Consider the following 27,292-nt stretch of genomic DNA (forward strand, 5'->3'; position numbering starts at 1 on the left):
TACAATTTATTGCCCAGCATCCAGTTGCGTGTCAGGTTGTCCCACGTCATAGGCCTCCCCTAATCTCTTCCACACCTCTATCACTTTCCTAGTATCAAATCTAGTAATTATAATTAAATTCACTTCCCGTTTATAAATTTAGCTGTCATTTAGTATTCCTTAGTTTTGAGGACAATAATGTATCCTCTGGAAAAAAACAACTGTTTTATTTTCAAATGATTTGAACAAATTTATTTTCACGTTACTTCTATTTAAAATTAACTTAGATCATATCATGTTTTTATTCCATCTTACACATTAACTTGTATCATTAAGCTGTAGATTGCATCTTTATTGACCTTTTTAGTGTGAACTGTGAACACATCTTGGTGACATGTTAACATAATATGTACTCGTTCATGTTAAGACGCGGGCGCGGGCGCAGCAAACATAGGATACGATATTAACAAGGTACAACTTATAGCCCTTTACTGTGTCCTTCTAAAATTGAATCATCATATCCAATACCTTGAAGATATCGTCGAACACAGCAATTTAACTAAAGTAGGAATAGTTTTGTACTTGTTTTATAAATACTGATGGTATTAATTTAATTGATGCAATTTATTAAGATTATAATATTGTAAAGATTTTCGTGAAGAAAAAAAGCTTGGGGAGCTTTATTATATCGTGGTTTATTGTATCCAGTGCCATTAATATAGTTCAATCGAATAACTATATGGTAATCTGGGAATTCGTGTTTTCACTACTGTTAATATATTGTAACCGTACTTTTTGACAATGTTTATTATGCGAATAGGATTAAGTTGATTATCGTTGACCTATTGTAGGGAGTTTCATAGAAGGTTTCAATAAAATAATTATATTAGATCACATTAAATTTATAATTTATAATATTCACAATCATTGCACAAGATATAAATAAATTAAACATTAAAATTAATAATGATGGTAGCCATGAGCGGGCGCGGGTGCGGGGTGGACAGCGGGGGCGGTGTTGTGTACTACGGCGTTGAATCTGGAACAAAGAGGTTAATATAAGAAAAATAAAAATAAGTAACCGATAGGAAAAATGTTGTAAAACAAATGGACCCAGGTTTGTTAACTTCCTACAAATGATTTAAAGTGAAGTTAATTCAATAAAAAATGTATATCAATCTTTTGTCGTGTGAAAGATTAAAATTTTCTTTTTAAAATGAAATGTAATTTTACCCGGTGTGGTCATCGGCGGTGTAGTCAACGGTGCGCACGGAGCCATCGGGCTGGAGCAGAGAGTAGGAGCCGTGTACGGCGTCTCCGTCGCGGATCTCGTGCTGGGACTTGTGGTCACCGGTGTGAGGGTCAGCCACGGAGTAAGTGTAGTCGTATTTGGGGTGAGCCTTTAATAAAAATGGAGATAAATAATGCAATAGTTTGAATCAATCATTATTTACAATATTTAAATTTGGAAGGTATTGCTTACATAGTAGTCATGTCCACTGTACGCGGCAGCTGGGGCAGCATACTGGGCGACGGGTGCGTATTGTACGGCGTGAGCAACAGGGGCGTAAGCGTGGGCAGCAGGCGCGTATGCTTGGGCAACAGGCGCATACGAGTGTCCAGCGTAACCGTGTCCTGAGTCATGACGCACTATGTTTTGCGAAGACACTGCCGCGCCATGTCCGTATCCCAGGAGACCGGCGTTTGCGGCCGCTACCAAAGCGCCGAAGGCTACGATCTGGAAATACAATGAAATATTTGAAATAAAACAAAGTCATGTGGGGATTTGTTCGCAAATTATGGGAAGATTTTCGAGATTTTGGATCTATCTATATCTAAGGGTTGTTATTACCGATGATTACTATAGATTTGGTTATTTATTTTGGAATATATTGTAGTAAAAGTTGTATGTAAATTCTTTTATGGAGTCTATGTTATAAAGTAAACAGATATTTGGCATTATAAATATAATACTCCAATAAAATGCCCACACGACTTACTTTGCTGAACATTTTGTGTGTATGGTTTAACTACCGAGAGTTGATTGGTGTCAGATGAAGGAAATAATGGTTTTATAAGAGGTGGTCACCGCTCGGGCCGGCTCGAGTGGGGCTGTAAATTGCGCGACTACGCCTTGACTATGTGTAATACTTATATTAATTCAAGGTACTAATTCTTTCTACAAATGTTTTCTTAAATATTTTTGTACTTTAAATACATGCAAATAACGAATACATCTGTCTATAATTAAGTCTTTTTTAATAGACTTTTTTGAAATTTTAACATATTTTTTTTTTGATCAGCAAATTAGTCACAAATAAACGATATTTTAGTTGTATTATTTTATTTTTAAAAAGTAAGTACTTTAAGTAATAAAAAAATAGGTCATTTTAGTATCTTTCCAGTTAACTTTGTATTGAAAAGTTTATCCAAGTCGGGTATAAAAATTCAAGACTTAAAGTTACTCGACTTATCTAGACACATTTAAGGTTAAATTACTTTAATACATTGGCGTTGTTATGGATGACAACATTTTAATCTAGAATTGATTACAATATTCTTTATGAGTAACTTAAGCTTGATACTCAAACGTTTGTGCGTGTTAATTTTTAAGACTTCATTGAATATATATTTATTAGTATCACATTGTTCTGACACAGGTGATAACAATGGACAAATCTATCCTTAGGAATAATTTGATCTCGCAGTAATATTTTAAATATTACTTATATAGGTACCTAACAAAATAATTGCCCTTTCCGGAGATATGTTTTTGAAGTCCAGCGTAAAAATTAAATACAATGTTAAATTTATTTGTACAAATGATTGATAGACGAATTTAGTTTGTCGTCATCGGTATTTCCAAACTGCTACGACTTAGGGTCCTTCAAGAAGCGAGCGTATCACCATCTGAAAGGCCGGCAACGCATCTGCGGTTCCTCTGGTATTGCTGATGTTCATGGGCGTCGTTGAACACCTCGGTGTTCTCGCTGCTCGTTTGCCCCCACCGCCTTATGTTATAAAAAAAACGAGGGATGTTATTGATTATGGATGCTTTGGGAGATTAATACTAAAGAAGACAACAGTACATAATTTTAATAAATAAACAATATGGGAGCTTACATTAGTTCAAATCTGTAGTGGACATTTAAATTATTAAAACATACCAAGAGTTGAAAAATATGACAGTTTCCGATACACAAATAGTGTTATTTCTAAGTGATTATTCCGATGTTAGCACATTTGTTTACGCAAGTACTGTTCAAGAGAGTGAATGCTGGTAATTATCGGGCCAGGTCGACAAATTACACTGGAATTCATGACATTTTACTTCTTATAGTAATTGATAATGTTCATAGGAAAGGAAGTAGTTCATATTAGAATGATGATCCTTAAATTACTATCGTCGAAATGTTTCTATAAAAAATATTATCTCTGTTTTTATCAAACATTATGAGAGAGATGACGATGTTTTTGTTACATGTATTATATTTTTCGTTGAATACGGTAAACTATTTCGTAATCTGTTGTTATGAAATTTAAAAAAGCACGTGTGAAATTTGTAGTATTAAAAAATCAGTAGCAGTTTTGTGTTAAAATTTGGTATATCAAATACGTGAAATTAAATTTTAACAAACTAAAAAAATTGGTATATTATTGGACCATGTAATTTTTGCTATCCAATTTTTTAATTCATATTCAATCTATACATTTTATTGTTATTTTGACATTGAGTACAGTAATTAATTCTAACAAAACCAACAGTTTTTGTTTCGATTAACCTTGTTAATGCTTCCTTTATACCGTTTTACTTACATGGTAGTTATTGTTTTAACCTCAAAGTAGAAATATAATCGCTATCGTAAAATCTTAATAGCGGATCATGGATAAATTTATTTCTTACTGTTGGTTTCTGAGACCAGAATCTCCAACGAGGCTTTTGGTCTCGGAAACCCACGATCAATCAACTAGTAGCCAGACAATAAAACTAGAATATAATTTATATTTAAAGTCGTCGTATTCTTTTCATATAGATGTCTTCATCAAAAGGCTTAGCTCAAGTTATTATGATAAAATTTTAGAATACTCTATGACGAAAGCTAATAAAAGTTATATGTTTTTTCTATTCTAAGAGCTTTAGGAGTGTTTGTTTTTAGTCGAAATTCCGACCACGAATCCAGTGTATCTAGTGGTGTTTCTTATCTTTCTTTAATATTACTCTGTCATTAAATACTACATTAAGAATATACTTAGTTGGATTTGAGGAAATCATAAAAACTTAATACTTAACAATGTAAGTTGTCATGTTAACTTTAAATACAGATATCTACTGTTTAAAAGTTAATTAAATAACATAATTAAAAAGCAGGAGAGGAAACATTTGTTATAAATATTATAAACTCTATAAAATTATTTTTTTCAGCTTATTATAACATTGAATGTTTTGAGCTACACAAATATCGACATCTACAGTTTTTGCTTTCCGTTGCTGTTACTTAAACTTAAGAAAACTATAAGTGGAGTCCTGCATTTTTAAGCGAAGTTTTGTGGGATGGTTTAAATTAAATACATTTTTTGTTTTAATTTTTATCACTATTTTTATTTACAGTATCACAATCATTGCACGGAATTATAAATAAATAAAAAACGATCTCGAAAATCATCATCTTTTTTGAAATTAGTAATGATGGTAGCCATGAGCGGGCGCGGGCGCGGGGTGAACAGCGGGAGCGGTGTTGTGCACTACAGCGTTGAAACTGAAACAAATACAATAAATAAAACATATTATATATGAATTAGTTGAAGTTTAAAATTAGTAGAAAACGTGTCGCTCGAAAATGAATCGAGTTTTTTTTTATTGAATATAAAATTACCCGGTGTGGTCATTGGCGGTGTAGTCAACGGTGCGTACGGAACCATCGGGCTGGAGCAGAGAGTAGGAACCGTGCACGGCGTCTCCGTCGCGGATCTCGTGCTGGGACTTGTGGTCACCGGTGTGAGGGTCAGCCACGGAGTAAGTGTAGTCGTATTTAGGGTGCGACTGTAAACAAAATATTTATAAGTATTTGCTCAAAACTCAAGTATTTAAGGAAGATTTAATTTTTGCGGTTGACTTACGTAGTAGTCGTGTCCGGAGGTGTAGGCAACGGGGGCAGCGTGGGCAATGGGCACAGCGGCGTGGGCAAGAGGAGCGGCGTGGGCAAGAGGAGCAGCGTGGGCAAGAGGAGCTGCGGCGTAACCACCGTGGTGCACCACACTCTGGGAAGTCACGAGCCCGCCGTGTCCGGCCAGAAGACCGGCGTTGGCTGCCGCCACCAAAGCGCCGAATGCTACGATCTGAAAGTAAACAGGAAGAGGAACTATAGCTTTAAACATTCGGAAGTTTGGTTCTTATTAATATTTAAGATAGATTTTGAATTATTTAAAGTAGTTTTGGTGACTTACTTTGCTGAACATTTTGTGTGTGTTTGGTTTAGCTACCAAGTGTTGATTGATGTCAATGGTCGGTGATAATGTTTTTATATGTGCAAGTGGTAGGCGGCTGCGGGTCCGCTGGTGGGGCGGAGAAATGTGCGCCGGCACCTTGACTCCGTAACACTGACATGAATTCAAGGTCAATCTGTCTACATTTAAATCTATAATCGTGAATCACTATCGATTAGAACATAAAAATAGTGATCGTTACTGTTCACCGGTATTGTGTTTCCTATTTTGTATCCTATTATCAAATTAGTGGGCATTTAACCGTGGCGGTAATAGACCTCTCTGTTACACGTAATCGCACGTTTAGTCTGACAATGACAGACAATGCTTGCACTTGAATTTGAGAATGCCTAGGTTTTTTGTTCAAAATTAGCAATATTAAACTTGAACTGCGCTAACTTTACCTTTACAATTTTTCCCTTTTAAAAAGAAACTAGTAATTGAGTAAATCATATAAAGTTCCTTTATATTTGCATTAATAGATCCATCTTTATATTTTCTTTGTTTTCATACTTAGTATAAGAGGTGTGTATATTCGTACTATAATGAAACAAATGAAGCGTTAGTATTCCCATTAACTAATTTGTATTTGATAGACACTGATTTTTAGTCGTTTTTAACCTGAAAAAGGTGAACAATTTACGTCACATTTTTAGTCAAGTGAGTTTCTATATTTATTTATTCTATGTTATACTTCTATATTTTCAATTCTAAATTTAAAACAAAAAAATAATACTTGGTTGTCGTTCGTTGAACCAGCTCCAGCAAATTTGCATCGATATGTAATATATTTTTGTTTAGTGCAACTTTTAATTATATATTTTGGTATATCGAGTAACCTGAATTCAGGATTAGCAATCAGGTGCTTTGACTAATAAGGTAAGTGGTTGCATTGAAAAGTAATCGAACAATAATAATTAATAATTAAGCCCTTACAAAACGCATACCTCTTGCGTAGTATATTGGCTCATTGTCACTTATTTCGGGTAACTGGGTCAGATGATAGAAATAGAAAGGCAATGAACGTATTGTACTGAACAATTAGGGCTTAATACATAAAAGTTTACTTTTATAATAACATCTGCTCTTCTCTTAGAAATCTTACTTATATGCGAATGTGTAGATGGATGCATGTTGGTTCGAAGGTATTCCGAGATTGGGTCAACGGATCTTGGTAAAATTTGACACAGATGTAGATCATAGGTTAGTGGGGCGTCGCGGTGGCAAGTTAACACGATCCCGTGGCGTCCCACATTATGGCTATGAGGAAACAGAGGGGTTTAGTGGGTATGCTCCCATTCGGGGTGAGAGAGGAACGGAGTTTGCCTAAAGTATTCCCCTCTGAAAAAAAATGTAGAACATAGGCTACTCAATAGTTATTTTTAAATTACGCGCGGATCGAGTCGCGGTTGAGAGCTAGTTATAAAATAAAATAGCAGTCGCCCGCGACTCCTTCCTTGCGGAACTCTATGTCAAATTTCATAGAGATCCTTTCCACCTTTCTGGAAGTACCTTCTAACAAACCATCCATCCATCCATCCATCCATCCATCCATCTAAACATTCTCATTTATATTATAATATTAGTATACGTAAGATTACAGGACTTTATAATATCTTTACATTATGTAAATTGAGATAGTTTAATATAAATTTCATCGTAAAGTTCTCACGTTTAATTATTTGACTGCATTATTGCAATACCGGTCGTTTTTTTCTTGCGTAAGTAGTAACAGTGTTGCTGTGATCACAAAACTTTTATAAACAGAAAATAAACACTGGAGAAAGATTTATGGAATTCCAGCATTCCAGCTGCTGATATATTACTTAGTACTATCTTATTTCCTACTTATATTATAAATACGAATGTTTGGATTTGTTAGGAGGTATCTCCACAATAGCTCCATGGATCTATATAAAATTTTGTATAGATGTAAAAAACTGTCTGGAAGATTACATGTGCTACTTAAGATGCATTTTTTAAATTCCGCGCAGATGAAGTCGCGGGAGACAGCTAGTTGTTTATAATAATATAATACCATTTTTTTGATTCAATCCTATGTATTTAAAATTTAAGTTAAAGTTGAAACTAATCTGTACGTTACGTGAAAAAAAAAACCATAGCTCATATTTAAATCACAATTGTTTCCTCTGTTAGAAATAATGCAAATTTTTCAGTTTGTTTATTGTTAAGATAATTACGAGATTTATAAATATGTATATTGCGCGGATATGTTTCGAAAAAAAAATTGTTACGAACCTCGAACACTGTGTTAGTTTTAAACCTTGAAATTTTCAACTTATTTTGTAATTTTAGAACTAATGTACACAATATATGGAAAATGTTACCAATAAATGTTATCTTGTAATATCAAACTTTTATGTATACATAGATAAAGAATAGGCTTCCTAAAAATTTGAAAGATAAAATCTTAAAATAGCTATGTAGAGGTCAGAATTGAAGTTTATGACTCTGTTTCTCAATTACGATCTTGCTAATATTATATGCGAATATTTGGATGGATGGAAGTTTCTTTGAAGGCATCTCCAGTATGGATGGATCTTTTAGAAATTTGGAATATATGTAGAACAGTCTTGAAGAACCCATAGGCTACTAATTAAGATTTTTTTGATTCCGCGCGGACGGAATCGCGGGCAACAGCTAGTATTATGAAAGGATTATGTTACTATGGAGAGTTGATTAAAATAGAATATAAAGTTTTGAAATAATAAAACATCTTAAATAGTATGCTCGATTTATTTTGTAAAATAATACAGGTAAATATTTTTACATTGAAATATACATTGAAAATTAACAATAGACTTCACGAGGAAGACTTGATGATTTTGTGCAAAACATCTAACATGGTTTACTGGTTAATGTGGGCAAGAGAATATATGTTAAAGGAGACGGATTACTACGAGGTTGAAAATCAACGTTTGGTCCACGAAGTTTCCCTTGGAGACATTTTATTATATCGCTATAGGATATAACATTGTTAGAATCAGATATATCCGGTGTTTCCCCTTTTGTAGTTTGTTCTGTAGTTAGTTCTTCGGTATTTGAAGTGTTTCCGGGAGTGGTTTCAATATCACTTGTGATTTCTTCTTGATTGTTGTTTTCAACTTCTTTGGATTGACTTTCTGCTCCATCGTCTTTCGGTTCCTCCTTTATTTGCTCACTCTTTACTTCATTGCAAGGTGGACTGGAGTCTTTATTTTCAGTATCAGAACCTTCTGGAGTCTTAGGTGTAAAATTTCGTACGACAGCTTTAAATCTAAAAGTTACACAAAAACTTAGAATGCTTTTGCTTAGAATTTTGCTAAGGTTTCATAAAAAACTTATTTTATTAATTACTGAAATTTAAACATATGAGACTTATAAATCTGATTTATTTAAGTAAATTACCCTTTTGTATCGTCGGCAGTGTAAGTCACTTCACGTCTGGATCCGTTCGGCTCAATCAGTGAATATTGTCCTTGAACCACAGACCCATCGCTTTTTTCAGTTTGTGATTTTTGATCGCCTGTGTTCTCATCATATACTGCATAAGAGTATTGGTAACTTGCAGCGTCCTTTGTATAAAAAATTGTATAAAGCAAATATTTTTGATTGCACATTTGCTAATATATTTCTTACTTTTAATAATAAGGTTTCTCCCATTCCTTTCAATGAGACTTTTGCAAATTACTGTATAACTTTTAATAAAGATCGGGAGAATAGGAAACGATATCTTATATCTTAAATTAGAATTGAGAACGGATAAAAACTCATTCGTCTAATTGATCGCAAGACGAATCAGAGGAACGGGAAACACCCTAATGCTGTTATGTAAATTGGTAAATGATAATTTAAAGTTAAAATGTACTTACATCATTATTCGTATATACAACAGGAACATTAGAAACTGGTGTTTTATACGCTATAATGTTTGCTCTGGATTGTGGAGGTATTGCTGCAATGGGTGCCCCTGGTATCACGCAAGGAGCCACACAAGGAGAAACAATTCCTTGTACTGGTTCCAATTGAACAAATGGGTCTACTGGTGCAGCAGATATTTGAGCCAGTTCTGGACTGATGATAGAAGGTGCGGGAGCATATTTCACAAATTCCACGGGCTTGCTTTGAACGAAAACATTCGAAAATGAAGCCCCATGTCCTCCATTCAGAAACAAACAGACAAGAAGGGATACTGTTGTGAAGTCCTGAAAAAAGAACACTTAATTAATTTTTATACTTAACACAATAATAAATATTCTACACGAAAACTTACTTTGAGAATCATGTTTTCGATTGACTTATGGAAGATGACTGAAAGCTAAAGGTGGATGTCTCGACTTTTAAGAGTTGATTCTTTTATACTTAAAATATTCTTTTCACCGCCACCAAAGACAAAGAATCAATGTCGTCCAACAATTGAGTAGCGGTAGACAATAAAAATGTTAATCGGCATTTAACACAGAGTCCGCCGCCTGCCTTCTCCCACATTCAGGACGCGAAACAGACAATAATGTAAATTGTACCGTGACAATTGAGTTTGTGCTAAATTACTGGATCATTGTGTACTAAAATTATGTAATACTACACAGCATGTTTTACTTTGCACTTAACCTATATTACGTTCAAACTAGTTACTTAAATATAATGTCTTGGAACATCCGTTACTGCATTTATATCCAAAACTTGGTTGAAGACTGTTCTACTAACTATAGTTATGTACTACACTGTATGATATATATAACATACAGTGTTTTGGCAATTGTGGAAGCAAATTTCTAAATTATCTTGCTATCAATTTAATTCTTAAAATCTGCACGAGAAATACGTTATATCAGTAATAACTTATGAAACGAAACTACAATATTGAAACATAATCCGTGGCGATATGCTGAAATTTGTGGCTGTGTATCGTATGATATAAATCCAGTCTTAAGTAATGTATTGTGTTAAAATGCAATTGTGGCTATCTGATCTAATGTGTGAACTCTATTGATTTATTCATGTATCATTTGTGGTAGATAGCTACAAAATTTTCAATATTGCTTTCATTTTTACACATGTGAAATTTTCGGAAACTGGCTTAAAATAGAGATATTATGTGACTTTTAGTACTCAATATTATTTTGTTTCTCACTAGTTATGGTGGGTATGTGACCCACCCAAAAAAGCTAATTGACACAAGTCTTCTCCAACATTATTGGAGCTCTACTCCACTCGTTTGGACCGATATATAGCGCCTACTTCAATATTATAGCAAAAATAGTGTCTTGTGGAAAAAATAATGATGTAACTAAAGGCAAAGGTAAGTTTCAAGCATTCTTTTTTACGCTTTTATTTTCCTTCAAGTAAAAGACTGTTTATTTATCTATTAATTGATGCATGAAAATAAGTAAATTATACAATCTGAAGTACAATAGTTGTGAAATACTGAGACTGTTAATTCTTGCTTCGAATATATGTATGATAAATTCTAATTGTTTTTTGCTTATAAAATGATTTTTAAAGATATCATTTATTTTTTTTATAACAGAAGGGGGCAAACGAGCAGCGGGAACACTGAGGTGTTAAACGACGCCTATGGACATCAGCAATACCAGAGGAACCTCAGATGCGTTGCCGGCCTTTGAGATAGTGATAAGCTAGCTTCTAATTAAAACAGATGGATGATATTTTTCTTCTAATAGGTTCATCACCAATAGTCCACGATGTTATGTTTTTAGTAAATTATCTGCAATACATTTGCAATCATAGAAATTGCATTTGAATTAAAAATCTTATCGCTTCTATTAAAAAGAGATGTGTATTAAAAATTCGGATTTATTTATACAAGTTAGAATTCAAAAGAAACGAATTTTATTTTGTAATCTAGACTAAAACTTACTAGTTAACATTATGCGTGTAGTTTATGAAATATTTCTTTAGTATTTAAAGTTAAGGCTTAGGGTGAGCATTATTTGTCTCAGCTTTTCATTTTTGGACAAAATAATCATGCTTGTAGAAAAGACATTTTTCTAATTACGATAAAGCGGGAGAGTTAATGTTTTTTTTTAGCAAATATTATCTTACGATTGAAAAGAATACTAACATAAAGTGCAAAATAAAAAAAAGGAATAATAAAAAAAGAAAACGACTTTAAATGAAATTTAAAAAAATAAGAATAAGAAAACGAACAATAATGAGGATAGTTCGTAACCGCACTGCCTTTTCTCTAGAATTATTTGGATGATAAATAACTTTTCAAAAGTTGTCACATTACATCGCACAAATACGTAGTGAAATTCAAATTTAAAAAGTTACATAAAATTTTATATAACTTTTTAAATTATCATGTGTTTAAAACTTAGTATGTTTCTTAAGTTTTTTCATTATACTTTTCAAGCAAAACAAAAGTACAATTACCATTGTAATTCAAAATCTAGATTTATTAATTTAGTTTGAAAGTAAGCTGTGACGTCACGCAAACTGTGTTATAAAGAAGTGGGCTACGGAACAGAAACTTAATTTAATTTAGTTCAAGTTTTCGTTTTAATAAAGATTTAGTATATGTTACGTGTTCTACTTGTATTGTTATTTCTACAATTATAAAACCCATGGTAAACGAAACCAAGAGAGTAAGAAACGTCTAAAATATTTCACGTTTAGAGGGATAGAAGTCAAATTCCTGTCCATATTGTAAATTCCCCGACTTTAGACATTAATATTAGCCAGGTTGCATTAAATGGCCATGTTTATCAACAGCAGACGAGCTCTAGGTACGTAGAAGCCTTTTGATAATACGTTTACATATATCTTGATGTACTCCGATATATATCCAAGGATATACTATTGAGGCAGATCTTTTCACAAGTCGAACTATAAGTTTACTCATAATTAAAGTTTAAGTTTAATAAAACAAAACATATTTTTAATAGTTTATTTTCGCCGCAGTCTTAAAAGTTAATGTCGACTAAAGACTATCTAGGTAAGTAATAAGGTACATATTAATATCACATGGAAGCAGTGGCCTTCGCCAGAGATGTTTAATGATGGTATTCAGGATGCGCGGGCGCAGTGTTGTGCACGATTGCGTTGAAGCTGGAAAAAAATATGAATTAGTTATTAAATAATTGTCAAAATTACGACTTTTTTTAATATACAATAATTAAGTATGAAACAAAATATTATATATTCTTTTTTGTTTATTCCTTTTATCTCTCTTTCTTTTCATTATAAATTACATCTTTCATCTCTCTCATGTAACAAGATGTGTCTAATTGTGTAACTTTATTATTGATTTATTTCATTCGATGTTCAGAATTAATACTGATGCTATAGTAAAAAAAAATACCCTGAGTGATCATCGGCGGTGTAGGTGACCTTGCGGAAGGAACCATCAGGTTGCAGAAGGGAGTATTCTCCCTTCACGACATCACCATCGCGGGCCTCATGCTGGGTCTTGTGATCGCCGGTGTGGGGGTCGGAAACGGAGTAAGAGTAGTCGTATTTAGGATGAGCCTGCAATTGAAATAAATAATTAAATCGATGATAAAGTATTTTAAAAAGAATCTCAGGTCAACACTAGAAACATATTGTTATAGTTTAACGAAAAAATAATTGCACTTTTATCTTAGATCTTTTTATGTCTAGAAAATATCCTCAATTGAATAATGTGACCAATTTTAACAGCTCTATGGGTCTTATGGGCTCTCTATTGGGCTCTATCTCAAAGGGTCTTAAAGAATTAATAGAAACTAGTTATTGATTATGTAAAACTGATAACAGGCCTCAGTTGTTAACAATCCAGATCAAGCATGAAGTCAAGCGTAAGAGCACGCAACTTATGCAAACGACCTATTCCTAGCCATGTAATATGACAATCGTGTATTACAGTCATTATAACCCCATAAACTCTCTTGGGTTAGGATTTCGAAATACTCCTGGGAATTGAGTCCCGCTACAGCACAACAGTCACGACTGGAAATATAACTCGACAGTTAGATATGGAAAACAGTTACATAATAATGCTGATTATATCAAATTACAGCTCGCGGCATACAATACTGTGACAGTCTTTTGGATTGCGAACAACAATAAATCGATGTTTGAACGCTGTCCATATTTTCGTATTACGTTATCATATTATAAAATGATTTAGAGGATTACAAAACGATAATGTACAAAAATAAACACACTGGAAATATAAAAGATATATCAAGAATTTATACTGAATGCGACAAATAGGTAGTTTTTGTCGACATTAAATAAAACTGAAATATCTAAATATAATAATAATTCGGAAATATCTAACTTTCGCAGTCTTTCGCAAAAATGATTGTTTTATTTAAAAAAAAGAACATTTCGGTTTCTCTTTTGATTATATTTGAATAAACTGGAGCTAAACTGAGTTTATTAATATCTTACTTCAATCAAACACAGCAAGGGAAGTAATCTTAAACGTGAATATAAATCGTTAACTGTAGAGAAATGACTGTTAATTTGCATAGTTGCGTTAAAATAAAATAATTACTTGTCTCGAGTTTGTATCCCTCCAAACGTAAACGTGAAAATATAGTCTATGATGAAATTGGCTTACATAAAGTTGGATACTGGATTGTGTAGATAGATAGTATCCAGGAAACTGTTGATCAAGTTGGATCGGTCGTACAACACGTTCAAGTTACGCAACTGATCAATTAGGTGTAGTCTATTGTGTTACAGCATATTGTATTAGAAATTACATTTAATTTAATGCTTCCAAAACTTTTATTATATTGTTAATAGTTTTATCGTGCAATTTTAATTTGACGTAATGCATCTCCAAACGTTTTATATGTTCACGACCACATAGTTTTTAGTGCATTAAGTTATATTACATTGAGACAATGACTTGGTTTCGTAATTATAATGAGTTTTGTAGATTGCGTTGTACGCTTTCATTTCTCTTGTGTGATGAATGATTCAAGGTTGTAATAATTTAATTAAGCTCTAGATTGTAAATTGAAAATATAATTTAACTTTAGCTAAAGTAAAATAAACATTTTCCTATTGTTTTTTGTAATCAAATCTATGAAAAGTAAAGCTTTTGTGTAAATAAGGGACTATGAAGAACCACACTACTGGTTTCCAACATTTTAATTTCGATATAACATTATTAGAATTATCAGAGTAAATTACCTTTATTTTAATTTAATAACTTTATGAGATAATTCTATTAGTATAATGACTAAGTTATAACAATTTATTACTACCCTAAGTAAGTCTTTCCGAATATGGTGTTAAGCATAAATACTATTTTGACTATTTTTTTTTATAACAGAAGGGGCAAACGAGCACCGGGAACACCGAGGTGTTCAACGGCGCCCATGGACAGCAGCAATACCAGAGGAACCGCAGATGCGTTGCCGGCCTTTGAGGTGGTGGTATTTTCGAGGTGCAAGCTAAGGATGGTTGCTTGTGATAAATATCAACTGTTGGAGATATAGGATCTGGACTACGCGAGCTCCCAATAGCTATCTGACACGAGTCAGTTTATGACAAGGGCCGATAGCTCTCTTGAATCAAAGCCAAGAATCAGTTTGGCTTAATGTGTCAGAGGAGTAAGTGGTAATATCTTACATGATAATCTACGTGTTGATCAGCGTGTCCGTCGTACGACAGCTGTGCGACTGGCGCGTACGCGACAGCTTCGTGGTCGTAGGAACCGCCGCCGTAGCCATGGCCAAGCTGCACCACGCCCGCCGCTGCTAACGCCACCACTGAGAGGACCACAGCTGCCTATGAATAAAGTTAACTGTTAACTCTTTTGTGCACCATTTCTTCAGTTAATTCTGTATTCTTGATTGTTGATTAGTCGATTTTGCGATTGTCCTATGATATAGCTTTAATATAGACAATTGTAGGTTAAATATGAATTTAATAATGGTTATAGTGGACGCAAAACAGTCTTTTTCAGGAGATCTGGAAGCAATAAAAATCAGCTGGATTCAAATCCATTATCCGTCTATTGAATAGGACCAATTGTAAACTTTTAAATTTGAAATGCATAATTTAAAAAAACAGTCAAGAATATTTTTTGTTGTTAAATATAGACCAAGTAAATTTGATGGAAGTCTTGATGATCGAGAAATATGCTTAAATACAGCGCTGAGAGTAGCTGTCGTAGCGGAGCACTTCCGGCAAGCGTTACTGAGAACAATCCTTTCACTATATTACTCAACGGGATAGAGGCACGATTGCACTTACTTTGGTGAACATTTTCTGTTTGTTAGGTTTGCTTCGTCCGAACGACCACACACGACTGATGCTTAGAATCGAAGTCGCCGACTTTTATATTACTTCCCGCGAGATGCGATGCCGTATACAATGTATACGCAAGAATACCGCGGTTTGATAATGATATAGTAATTACTAAAATTTATAGCACGTGGTTCAAGGTAAGAAAATCTTGTGTGTGTCAAGACAATTGTATTTAAGAAAAATTGGATCAGCTAAGATGAATATGTCTTTGTGTTGGTCTAGATTGCGTCAGCCACAATGATTCTAGTTTGCCTCCTTTCTATTAAAATTGGATTAAGAAGGGAAATGCAGTTGGAATAATTTAAACTAAACGTTTTGCCTACTAATACAAGTTAGTTGTTTAATCTCGAGCACGTTTTACGACTTTGTTTTCTCCATTGATATACAGATTCTGTCATAAGACGTGATCCTGGTTATCTGCCAAATCAGAGAAAGGAAATCTAAAAATATAATTACAATGATGTGAGGTTCATAGTAACTTTGCAAATCTCCTATGACCAATACGTCGTAATCTGATGATAATCTCTGTGAAGGAATAAGGTCAAATTAATTTCCCTACTTTTTTAATGAACAATATTACTTCAAACATATATAGCTTTGGGTTATTCTTTGTTATTTTTAGACGAGCCTGGACCTCGCCATATGGAAAACCTTGGTCTCTGCCCACCCTTGTTGGTTACCAGCGATATAGTTGTAATGTTGTAGTTATCTTTAAACTACATTCGTGAAATTACAATAGGTCTTAGTATGTATAGTATGGACATGCTAGTGTGGACTGGGCTAATCTCACTGTTATTGTTAAGGACTTCTGAATAATCTATTTGTAAATATGATTTTTTTAGATATCTACATCCTCAATAGAGACAGAAAGTTCCCTTGCATGGCTAGTCATTGGATTTATCAGGAATGTTCAAATAATTTAATTATTTTCTAAACTGGACGCTGTTCTCGTTGATTCTTGTGCGTATACAATTACACACTAGTAAGGAATTGGAGCGTTGCTGCGGCTGTCGTGATGCAATATAAACATAAAGACAAACTAATTTATTAATATTTGATCTCGGCAAGACGATGATATTTGTAAATTAATATCTAAAGGAAACGATGACATATCACAAGTATTAAATCGTATTAAAAATAGTGCCCAAGTTAAAATAAAACAGTTGATGTAATTTTAATGTTCAATTCTACACTAGGACCATATAAAAAGCGGCAAATGGAAAACAGCTTACAGTCTTTTAGTTTAAACCAAAATAAAAACAAAAAAGATCTTTACAGACAGACGGACCGACAACAAAGTGATCTTATTAGGGTTCCGTTTTTTCACAAAAACTGTGCTCGAACCAGCAATTTTGGGAGAACCGGAGTGTAAGTGTTGTTAACCAAATGTGTCTCTTACTGGATACATTATAGGATGTAAACATTGGCTGAATTATTTCATTTTGTTTACTTTAATTGGGAAAACGACTGTTACGTTATCTTAAATCTTTAAAAACGCCTGTATGTGATGTCATAATAACTTAAAATTTCACTTTTCACAGATTTTATTTAATGTGTTATAATTTATAAGCAAGAGATTTCGCTTTCCATTTTATAACAGTAAGTCAATGATTAAGCAATCATTTCAACTCAATGCGACTTATTCACAATTAGAAATTTCAACAAGATCCATGCAGCCATTTTGGAGATCCCTTCAAACAAATATCCATCCATCAAAACATTCACATTTATAATATTAGTAAGATAAGATGAGTATTGTATGTATGACATATTTATCATCCGATATTTACCAACATTTTATAATTAAAAAGTCGAAGATGGTTCTTGAAGAATTTCACAACATTTATGAAAAAGTTACATACATTTTAAAAGATTTACCCGAAATTGAATTTCTTGCAAAATGTTGTGTAAGAGAAGTTATTAAAATTAACACCAATTAGCAATTATCGTTACCCAATTTCACACATCCGCCAGTGAATTCTTCATACTAAGGTGGTACGTACGATCGTCTAATAGTATTTTTGTAGGTATGTAAATGATAGACATTTCCTGAAGACGATGAAGCATAATACCGGTGTTACGTTTCTTTGTAATGCTGACTTACATATTCTGAGAACTAGAATAACTGAAACTAAGCAATGTTTATATTTTGGTAGACAAAGAGTCATTATTCTAATTATTAACAGAATGGGTGTTCATAACTTATTTATGTAGGCTTATATAATTTCATATTAGTACCGACTTACATTTTACGAAAATTGTTGATTTTATGTAAATTTGTTTTTATTATTTTGATGCAACGTGATAAATCATAACGGGCAACCCTCAATTTTTTTATCAAAACATCGAGGATCATAAGGTATATTTTATTTTTTGGTATTTTTGCGTTTATGTTTTTTTCTAAATAAATGAGTACGTTAAAAATGAAAGCGATATACGATTGTGATTGTGATACATCTTTGTGCAACTCTTTTTTTTAACGTATCTAAAGTTCAAACGAAACTTATGTGTTAATGATAAATTAAAATGTAAAACGAAAATTATAAGTTAATAACATTTATTTCTAATAGGATAATACATTTCAAACAGAAGTAGATGTATGCGTTTTAATTTTACTGATGGGCAAATAATGGAGCAGCGTGTAGAAGTTGAGCGTGGGCGATGGGCGCAGCGTGAACGAGCGGCGTCGCGTGGACAAGAGGTGCAGCGTGGAGGACTGGTGCGTGGGCAATTGGTGCCGCGTGGAGAACGGGCGCGTGGGCAATGGGCGCTGCTTGCACTACCGGTGCAGATGCTGCATGAGCCGTTGGCGCTGAGTTGTGGACGATGGCATTGAATCTGTGAAAAAAAAAATATATGAATACTAAACAAACTGTCTGTAGAGTTTTATCTTCTGTCGAGGTATTGCATAACCCTGTGCAATAACTTATATAGTTCATGTTTCGAAAAAAATATGCATGATGTTAGGTACAATTAATCGGGTTCACAACGGCTTAATCTATTAACACCGTTACAGCTGTTGAAACGATTAAATGGTTAAACCTAAAATACAGTGAAATTAAATGAAAATATGTGGTCTAAGAAGTAATGAAGTATTCCATCGAGTTTCAATCCTGTTAACTGAATTAATTTCCAAATTCATCGGTAGACTAATTATGAGATAATCATGACAATTGCTTATTATTAACTACACACTTAGCATAAGTTGTATAACAAACAAGGTCCAGTGCTAACTTACAAACATTAGGTGCTTCAGTTAGTTTCAAACCGGTCGATTTTATCGAAGTTATCGACCGAAACAACAGTTGTATAGTGCGATCGGAAGATCTATTTACAATGCTCTAAGATTATCTGCATGTTGTTAGTTACGCTTGCTTGGAAGTTCTTTGTTTAAAAGCTTGAAATACTTGTTACGTAATTTTAAGCATCCTTGCATTTAACTCAGGAATTTTTAAACATCCTAAATATACTTCTCTAAAAGCATATTTAGGTTTTGGATTATGTATGAGATAAACAAATCGAGTATATTAGTGAACGTAAGAAAGAAACTAATAACTATACCCAGAATGGTCATCAGCACTGTACTCGACTCTCCTAACGGAGCCATCGGGCTGCAGCAGCGAGTACTCTCCCTTCACGACGTCTCCCTCGCGGCTCTCGTGTTGCGATTTGTGGTCACCAGTGTGCGGATCTTCTACTGAATAAGAGAACTCATAGTGCACAGGAGCCTGAAATAAGGATATATTATGAATTAGCAGGAATCGTGAACAAACTTTAAGATATTATATTTCCATTTAGACGAATCACTCAAAAAGTTGACTATATTGTAGCCTTTAGAGTTTTACAAATTGATAGATGATTTATCGTACGATCGTATAAATATGTAGGAGTGTATTAACAACTAAGTTAATGACGCTACAAAGTAGTTATCGTTCGAGACTTAGAGTAATAAGTAGATCAATCGTGATGCATTGAATGAATCATATAGTGCTTACAAAACATTCTTATGTCGAGAAGTTTATACAATAACGATTTAATTGGGTCGTAACAAGCGAACACGTTTTAATCACATCCGATTGGCCTTTCACTTTCTTTTTGTTTTTTGTAAAAAAAAATCTTATTGTCACTAAGCTACTAATAAATATTATGCGAGATAAAGAAGAATAACAATATTCAAAGTAATTTGAACGCAGTATCTGATATAAAATTTATTGAAGATCCGCCTCTATAATTTGATAGCGTCTATTCTATTGAATAGCTTCCGTATAACGTTATGCAGCAGAAATTGGAGTGATTATACGAGTCTATTAAATAAAAAAAATTCTTACACTCTCTTCAATATGATCGGCACGTGCTAGAGCGACTGGAGCTTGGATACCAGGTACAATATGTTGGAGAATGGGGCTGTTGTGCTGTAATATATGTTGCTGAAGTTGAGGTGCTGATTGGTGAATAATCTGTCCACCGCCGTTGCCATTGGTGGGTTGGTCATGACGGACGATGCTCTGTGATGAGACGGCCTGTCCATGACTCTCATCAACAGGCCCAGCATGGCTCACCGCCACTAGGATGCTGACGACTGCAAGCTGGAAAAAAATTATGTCACATTGTATTTTTTCCTTTTTTGTTGTTTTTGCGAAAAGAAATGGGGTCTTGTTTCTTAAATTTTAATTTAAAACTGATACATCTGTAAAATATCTCACTTTGAAGTACATGTTGATGAGGAGTGTGGAGCTCAATTGATAAGGTGTCCAGATGGGCAGTAGTTTTTATAGTAAGGGTCAGCGAGGGCGAGTGTCACCCGAGCCGACAAACCGGCTGGAACATGACACGGGCCGATGCGATCGCCTCAAGCATTACATCACTACTTTGACACTTTTTGGCATGCATCCAAGGTTAGGGCATGATTCAAAAACCTTCCTTCCAAGGATATCAGTACCATAATCTTAATAACGGGTAATACCTAGAATGTTAAAATATTTCGACTTATAACTTACTTCTTGTAACTTCCTATGATTTAGATTTCATATGAATTGTCTTATTTTGGGTCTGAGGCATACCGCAGGCTAATTTGACGTAACATACTATAGTAATAAGTCTTATGTAATTTAAATTAATCAGCGCAACAAAAGTTTAATATGCAAACTTCTTATTTTATTATATACTAATATATACGTAATTATAACAATGCTTTTTTGTTTTGGTTCTGATTGGCGTTCAATGTTTAAACACAGATCTTTATTAAGAACTAACTGAAGTCCGTGTCTCCGTTTGCGGGGAATTAAGAAAATCTTAATTAGTAGCCTATGTTTTCTTCCAGACTATGTTCTAGATTCGTGCCATATTTTATCGAGATCCATTGAGGTATTAAATATTCGCATTTATAATATTTGTAAGATTGGAATCGTCTAAAATAATATTTATGTATAGTAGTAGAAGCATAGTATGTATATTTTACTTTGTATTGTAATTTTATAGATAAATTATAACGAAAACTTATCGACATTAAATCAAAGGATTTCATGAAAGGTATATAGCATATATAAAAATAGCTTAACATTTTTAAACAATAAAAAGAAGTAATTTATTATGTTTGTTTCGCGGAGTGGGTTATGGCCTACATAAAATGCTCATCCAGCGGCAACGAACCGGTTACATCAATCATACATTATCCAGTACGAGTACGGTACGGGTATATACGACACTAAGAAAGTAGCGTACTGCAACAAGCAACAAACCACTGCTCCGGTAAACTGTTGCGCAATGATCGTAAAGAAACTCTTTAAACAAAGGAAGTATTCCTCCTCTGATATTTAAATAAAATGTATAGGAAGATAATAAAATAAAATAAAAGCATTCAATTAAAAATACTAGCTGTCGTCCACGACTCCGTCCGTATGGAATTAAAATATTCAACAAATTAATTAATAGCCTATGTCTTCCTCTAGTCTAGTGTTCTACATATATGCCAAATTTCAGCGAGATCTATGCAGCCGTTCTGGAGAAACCTTCAAACATTCATCCATCCATCCATCCATCCAAACATACTTCGCATTTATAATATTAGTATTAAGTATTATTAAATAAAATAGAAATTATTACTAATTTAAGAGCATCGTATCTCGTATCATTTTTCGCCGTTATATCTTAATATATATTCATTATTGTAATCCAAATTCGAAATTAGAGTTGTTTTAACGAAAAATACGATCTGAGAATGAAGTTCAGTCAACAGCTATATTATAAGTTACGTATACTAATATTATTTCCTGTATAATATAATAAAAAGCATGGAAACTATAAAATATAACTCTTGTGCATTTTTATGAGCTGTTTACATGCTAATCTGACAACATTACGCTTGTAAGATTAAGAAATAGGACTCAAGTAAACGACAGAGGATATTACAAACAACTAGCGGAAAACATAAATTTGTATGTACTAAAATGTCGCATTCAATTTTTGTACTTAATACATTTGTTATCATGACGTCACGTCATTGAATTAATGCCAAGTGTTGATCCCACAGTCCCATTTGGCAATTTGTTGATACGCCCCCTTTCGATTGTTTTTAGGTTTTATATTTCAAATCATATAATTTTCTTAGATTAACCAAATTAATAGAACTATAAAATTGTATATCAAAGCCATTATGTAGCACATTCTCTGGATACAAGGAGCTCAAGAACATTTAATTTTGCGAAACACACACACACAAAATAAAATCCAATTATGAATGCGTTATAAGTAATTGTGTTTTGTTTTGATGTTTTAGTTTACCTTGTAATTTGTAAGCTATACCCAGTAGATAAATGAATCTCAATGAACGCATCTAATAAATCTCTCAGCTGGTTAGTAACATGAAAGAGAACGTAATGTAAGTTTGCGCGCCTTTCCGTCAAGGTCACTTGTGTTATTTAATATTAATGAATAATTTCTATGCCTTTTATTACGCTTTTGATCTTGGACGAGAAGATAGAAATTTAGAGTTAATTAATTTCTTAAATTTATTGGTAATAATTATTTTGTCGGTTATATTTATAATATATTAGGTGTCGCCCGCGATTCCGTCCGCGCGGGAGGAAAAAATAGATGTCGGCCGATTCTCAGACCTACTCAATATGCTCACAAAATTTCATGAGAATCGGTCAAGCCGTTTCGGAGGAGTATGGGAACGAAAATTGTGACACGAGAATTTTATATATAAGATAATCTTATTATTATCGTAGAACTCTAAAATTAAATTATAAAAGCCTTTGAAAGAGAGGAAATAAAACAATGTTATAGTGAAAGTTTTTGGGTATTCATGTGTTCGAGGATTTAGAGAAAGCAATAGTACCATTGTAAAATATTTACACAAAAGCTATAAAGCTTTTGAACCGTTATGATTTATCTGATAACGAATAAAGTAAGAATCTTATAAATAAGGTTCTCTACATATGATTTAAATACTTAAATGTTTAAAATATAAAAAAAATCAGAGAAATGTTATATGTTATTTTTATTTATTTGTCTTTTTAATTGTAATTACTAACTTACTGAATAATGCATGATGAACAGCTATCGATTCAAGTTCAGCTGGTGTTGTCAAATCGTAATCAAATCCAATGAACTTATGAAAATATCTAAACCAAAAACACGTGTTAATAAAACAAAATTAATACAAGGTCTGTTTTATATTGTTATGATTATTATAAATACAATATTGATTAATCGAACTTGTCGCTGTAACTAAATATGTTTGATACTGTTTTATGTTGGAATTGTGTAAACGTAGTTTTTATGTTGTTATCTATTTATTCTAGTGTTACTAATAATAAAAGATAATAAAATAGTAAAAGATTAGCGTGTTTTGGACATGTTATGCGGAGGGATGATGATAAAAGCAAAAAGTAATGAGATTGAATGTGGATGGCTACAAAGGTAGAGGAAGACCAAACAAGTATGGAATGACTGTGTGAAAGAGGATATGCGCAGGAAGGGGGCAGATTCGGATATGACGACTGATAGAGATGTATGGAGGAGTAGTACATACTGTGCCGACCCCCAATAGGGATAAGGGCCGGTTGATGATGATGATGTTACTAATAACAATTTGTTATAGTATGAATATAATATGTTGATAACATTTTTTTTACAAATTTTACTTTAAAAACATGTGTGTAATTGGACTATGCTATGTTTCACTAACTTTATAAATGCTAATGTTTAGATTGATGGATGGGTGGATGTATGTTTGTTAGAAGGTATCTCCAGAGTTAAGTTTTTTTTTTAATTCCGCGTGAGTGCGATTACGGCGGTAGCTAGTAATGATATTTTTTAAGAATTATATAAATTAAATATTATAAAAATTTTAAAGAATAAAAACCTTAATTTTAATTCGGAGGTTCTGTACGGTTGAAATTCGATGACATTTTCATTATTAAAGATTCTCAGTAATTTACGTCTGAATTGCGAAATAAAATATTGGCAGACATCGATTACATTGCGTGCCATCATTATTAAATGTCGAAAGGACCGACGGGTATAAATAATTATGAGTACACAACTTTTACATGGAAATCGTTTAAGTTCGAAGGTGACAGTGAGCTATAGCTATGTGTTCCCATTGCCGAAACATAATATTGTCTCTGTTTTTGTATAGAATGAGAGGGATGCCAATATATTTTAATATAGGTTTTTTGCAGTAGAAATGTACGGGACTCGGTTATTTTTGAAAATTGTCTTCGAAACATCGTTCGCTTGAAACAAGATGTATTATCGAATAATATTTCCGATTTTTTTGCGTTCCTTTTAGATAATGTTTCTATCAGTTTACATACTTTGTTGAAAGGCACACACAAATTAAACAAATTATTATCAATCTCCTGCATATTTCATAGACGCCAGCTAGTGCATAATTTATTGTGGCTATCGATGTAATGAATTCAAATCACTTTCACTCGACGCTGCGTAAAGCATAGTGCATTAAAATGTTATATTTAAACTCCAGTTCCAATACAAATGTTCCCACGTCCGTACAGTTACATTTTAGTGCAATTAACACATATGATCCTACTGTATTGCGTTTCGTTTCACATTTGAGGTCGAAAATGTTCAATTGTCTTCACATTTCAAAATATCCGCTTAAGCAACGATTATAATGCAACGTTATTAAGAGTTGTCCATAAGATTTTTATTGTGAAATTATTCATTAATTCCTTAATGTAAGTATTGTTTGTGATGAATGGAAGTATGTATTTCTTTTTGAACTAGCTGACGCACGCGACTTCGTTCGCGCTGAATTAAAAAAAACTTAAGTAGTAGCCTATGTGTTCATCCGGACTATGTTCTATATGTATGCCAAATTTCATCGAGATTCGTTCAGTCGTTCCATCCATCCATCGAAACAATACTATGAAGTCTATAACAGTCAACTGTTATATCAATATTTATACCAAGTTGTACACAATCTAGGTGAAAAAGTAAATAACTAAAAGTAGGTATATAATAGTAAAAACTACACTAGTATATAAGAAATAGTTTGTACAATAAACAAACAATGAATATATTTAAATTCATATCACATTTTAATAATTTCTTGTTTTATTATACACACACTAACAGGGTAGAGATCTTGAACAAAACATACAAGAAGAAAGACTTAGAAAAACTACTGAAAATTAAATCTAATATCACAGGATGATTTCTGGTGTTCTAATGATGATGGATGACAGGTGGAGAGTTGTGTACGACGGCGTTGAATCTGTTAAAAAAAATAAGGTTAAGTGATAATAAATTGATTATCTAGGAAAAATATGTATGTTAATAACTATTTAATAGCAACAGCATGGCGAAATTATGTCGGTGCAATGTGACTTGTCTTGCTTCCGGAATTTCCAGATATATCCAGTGATGAAAAAATTAATATAACAGTAATTGAAAGATATAGTTAAATATAAGTAGAAAAAGTGATTGATTAGTAGTAAGTCGATGCTTTTCGCGATCCTTAATCACCATCCGTTATTTGCAGGTTATATAAATTGAAAATCAATATTTTAACTCCTCAAGAATTCCAACAATGGAGCGTCGGTGGCTCAATGGTTCAGCAATTGACTTGTAATCTGCAGGTCCTGGATTCAATTCCCGCCATGTACCAATGTGTTTTGCGATTTACATATTTATCCGACGTTCTTACATTGAAGGAAAACATCGTGATGCCACCTACACATACATATCTGTGAAGAATTTCAAAGATATGTGTGAAGTCAACCAACTCGCAGTGGGCCAGCGTGGTTGACTATCGCCTAGTCATCCCTAACTAAGGGTAGGCTAGAGTAGGCTCAGTGGTGAGGTATAGTGAGCTGATGATGAGAATTCCAACAAATAGCGCAATTTTAATCCTTATTTGTTTACCAACAATTCTTACCCGTTATGATGGTCAGCAGTGTAGGTGACCTTGCGGAAGGAGCCGTCAGGTTGCAAGAGGGAGTACTCTCCCTTCACTACATCACCGTCGCGTTCCTCATGTTGGGACTTGTGGTCGCCTGTATGCGGATCTTCAACTGAATATGAGTAACCGTATTTCGGATGAGCCTAGAATGTTTAAATTTCATTATTATTTATAATAGAATACGGATATTAACTGGTATGTCCTGCAAAAGTAAACATTTGCTAGTATTAGTGTGATATTTTTATTATTAGTCGCCAAAACATTCTGTTGTTAGGAACCATTTACATGTAATCGAAACTTCAATTTAATCATAATCTATCTATGAGAGTATTCCTGAGAATATTCTAATGATTACGAGACGTTGTTTGTTGTGAAGATTATACTTCTATTGCAATTCTTAGAGCAAATTAATTTGTAGCAAGTTAATTAAAAATCTTTATCAATAGTAATTTGTGATTGATTATTAGTTTCGGTTAAACTTACATATTCATCAACATAATGATCATCATGAGAGGCGGCAGCGTGGGCAGGGGCGGCATGGATAGCAGGGGCGGCATAATAACCATGAGAGGCTGGTGCTGTAGCTGCGGAGTAATGCACTGGTACTTCATGCTGGATACTCTGCTCGTGATGAACTATATTATGCGATACTGCGGGGCCGTGGTGCAATAGCCCCGCACGGCAGGCCGTCATCACCGCACAAGCGATCACAATCTGTGCAGACAATTTCCATTTAAAATTTTATGAAACAATCATAAAAAAACTAATTTAAATTTCATGATATTTATTTTTTAAATTATAATTTATTTTTTTAAGTAATTATATCGACAATTTTTATTAGACGGCTTACTTTAGAGAACATTATGCTTTGGAATCAAATGCCTTTACGACTGGTGGAGCTTTGATAGTCCACTCTTTTTATATAACAAACAAAATATAAGTCGCTCGTAGTGGGAAGGGGAGGGGAGTCTATTCCTGACGATATCCGATCGGATCACAGTAATTGCAGCTTTGCCAATCTGCGCACTTTATTAAGTGTCGCAAGAGATGGTATGACCACAGTATATAGAGAAAATACATTAAGTGAGCGGCTTAAATTGTTACATTTTTTTGTTAACGACG

The 27,292-nt window shown here is 33.4% G+C and overlaps 5 protein-coding genes across 6 annotated transcripts in view; all 5 read right to left on the bottom strand.

Moving 5' to 3' along the window:
• LOC106125087 (uncharacterized) overlaps positions 1-9,793 on the bottom strand; it is a 12,975-nt gene extending 3,182 nt beyond the window's left edge. Inside the window, exons 1-8 of the mRNA XM_013322167.1 lie at positions 9,737-9,793; positions 9,336-9,668; positions 8,872-9,038; positions 8,326-8,740; positions 5,098-5,316; positions 4,854-5,020; positions 4,703-4,736; positions 1,980-2,009 (exon numbers count right to left, since the gene is read on the bottom strand). Of these exons, the coding sequence (XP_013177621.1) occupies positions 1,980-2,009; positions 4,703-4,736; positions 4,854-5,020; positions 5,098-5,316; positions 8,326-8,740; positions 8,872-9,038; positions 9,336-9,668; positions 9,737-9,748 (1,377 nt within the window). The 5' untranslated portion in view covers positions 9,749-9,793. The remainder of the gene's footprint in view (positions 1-1,979; positions 2,010-4,702; positions 4,737-4,853; positions 5,021-5,097; positions 5,317-8,325; positions 8,741-8,871; positions 9,039-9,335; positions 9,669-9,736) is intronic.
• On the bottom strand, positions 4,551-5,510 carry LOC106125277 (cuticle protein 19). Its single transcript, XM_013322393.1, has 4 exons — positions 5,425-5,510; positions 5,098-5,316; positions 4,854-5,020; positions 4,551-4,736 (listed from the first exon to the last, which is right to left on the bottom strand). Exons 1-4 carry the CDS (start codon positions 5,434-5,436, stop codon positions 4,658-4,660), a joined length of 477 nt encoding a protein of 158 aa, XP_013177847.1. The 5' UTR covers positions 5,437-5,510; the 3' UTR covers positions 4,551-4,657.
• Positions 9,794-12,362: 2,569 nt separating the features above from the next.
• Positions 12,363-15,746, bottom strand: LOC106125281 (cuticle protein 19-like). The gene is given in 4 exon segments (NM_001312753.1): positions 12,363-12,537; positions 12,791-12,957; positions 15,058-15,216; positions 15,685-15,746. Coding segments are annotated over 4 exon segments (393 nt in total). The 5' UTR covers positions 15,697-15,746; the 3' UTR covers positions 12,363-12,482.
• Positions 15,747-18,313: 2,567 nt separating this feature from the next.
• On the bottom strand, positions 18,314-23,420 carry CPR92 (cuticular protein RR-2 motif 92). 2 transcript variants are annotated; one of them, XM_013322390.1, is made up of 4 exons: positions 23,278-23,420; positions 20,067-20,324; positions 19,300-19,466; positions 18,314-18,576 (listed from the first exon to the last, which is right to left on the bottom strand). In XM_013322390.1, exons 1-4 carry the CDS (start codon positions 23,287-23,289, stop codon positions 18,351-18,353), a joined length of 663 nt encoding a protein of 220 aa, XP_013177844.1. In that variant the 5' UTR covers positions 23,290-23,420; the 3' UTR covers positions 18,314-18,350. The 2 variants fall into 2 exon arrangements, with proteins under 2 accessions (XP_013177844.1, XP_013177845.1); XM_013322391.1 differs by lacking the exon at positions 23,278-23,420 and adding an exon at positions 20,442-20,530.
• Positions 23,421-25,327: 1,907 nt separating this feature from the next.
• Positions 25,328-27,065, bottom strand: LOC106125278 (cuticle protein 7-like). Its single transcript, XM_013322394.1, has 4 exons — positions 27,021-27,065; positions 26,654-26,884; positions 26,147-26,313; positions 25,328-25,483 (listed from the first exon to the last, which is right to left on the bottom strand). The coding sequence occupies exons 1-4, from the start codon at positions 27,030-27,032 to the stop codon at positions 25,435-25,437; spliced, it is 459 nt and encodes a 152-aa protein (XP_013177848.1). The 5' UTR covers positions 27,033-27,065; the 3' UTR covers positions 25,328-25,434.
• Positions 27,066-27,292: the final 227 nt, after the last annotated feature.

Source organism: Papilio xuthus, unplaced genomic scaffold, assembly GCF_000836235.2.
Source record: "Papilio xuthus unplaced genomic scaffold, Pxut_1.1 DF825928.1, whole genome shotgun sequence".
NCBI lineage: Eukaryota > Metazoa > Arthropoda > Insecta > Lepidoptera > Papilionidae > Papilio > Papilio xuthus.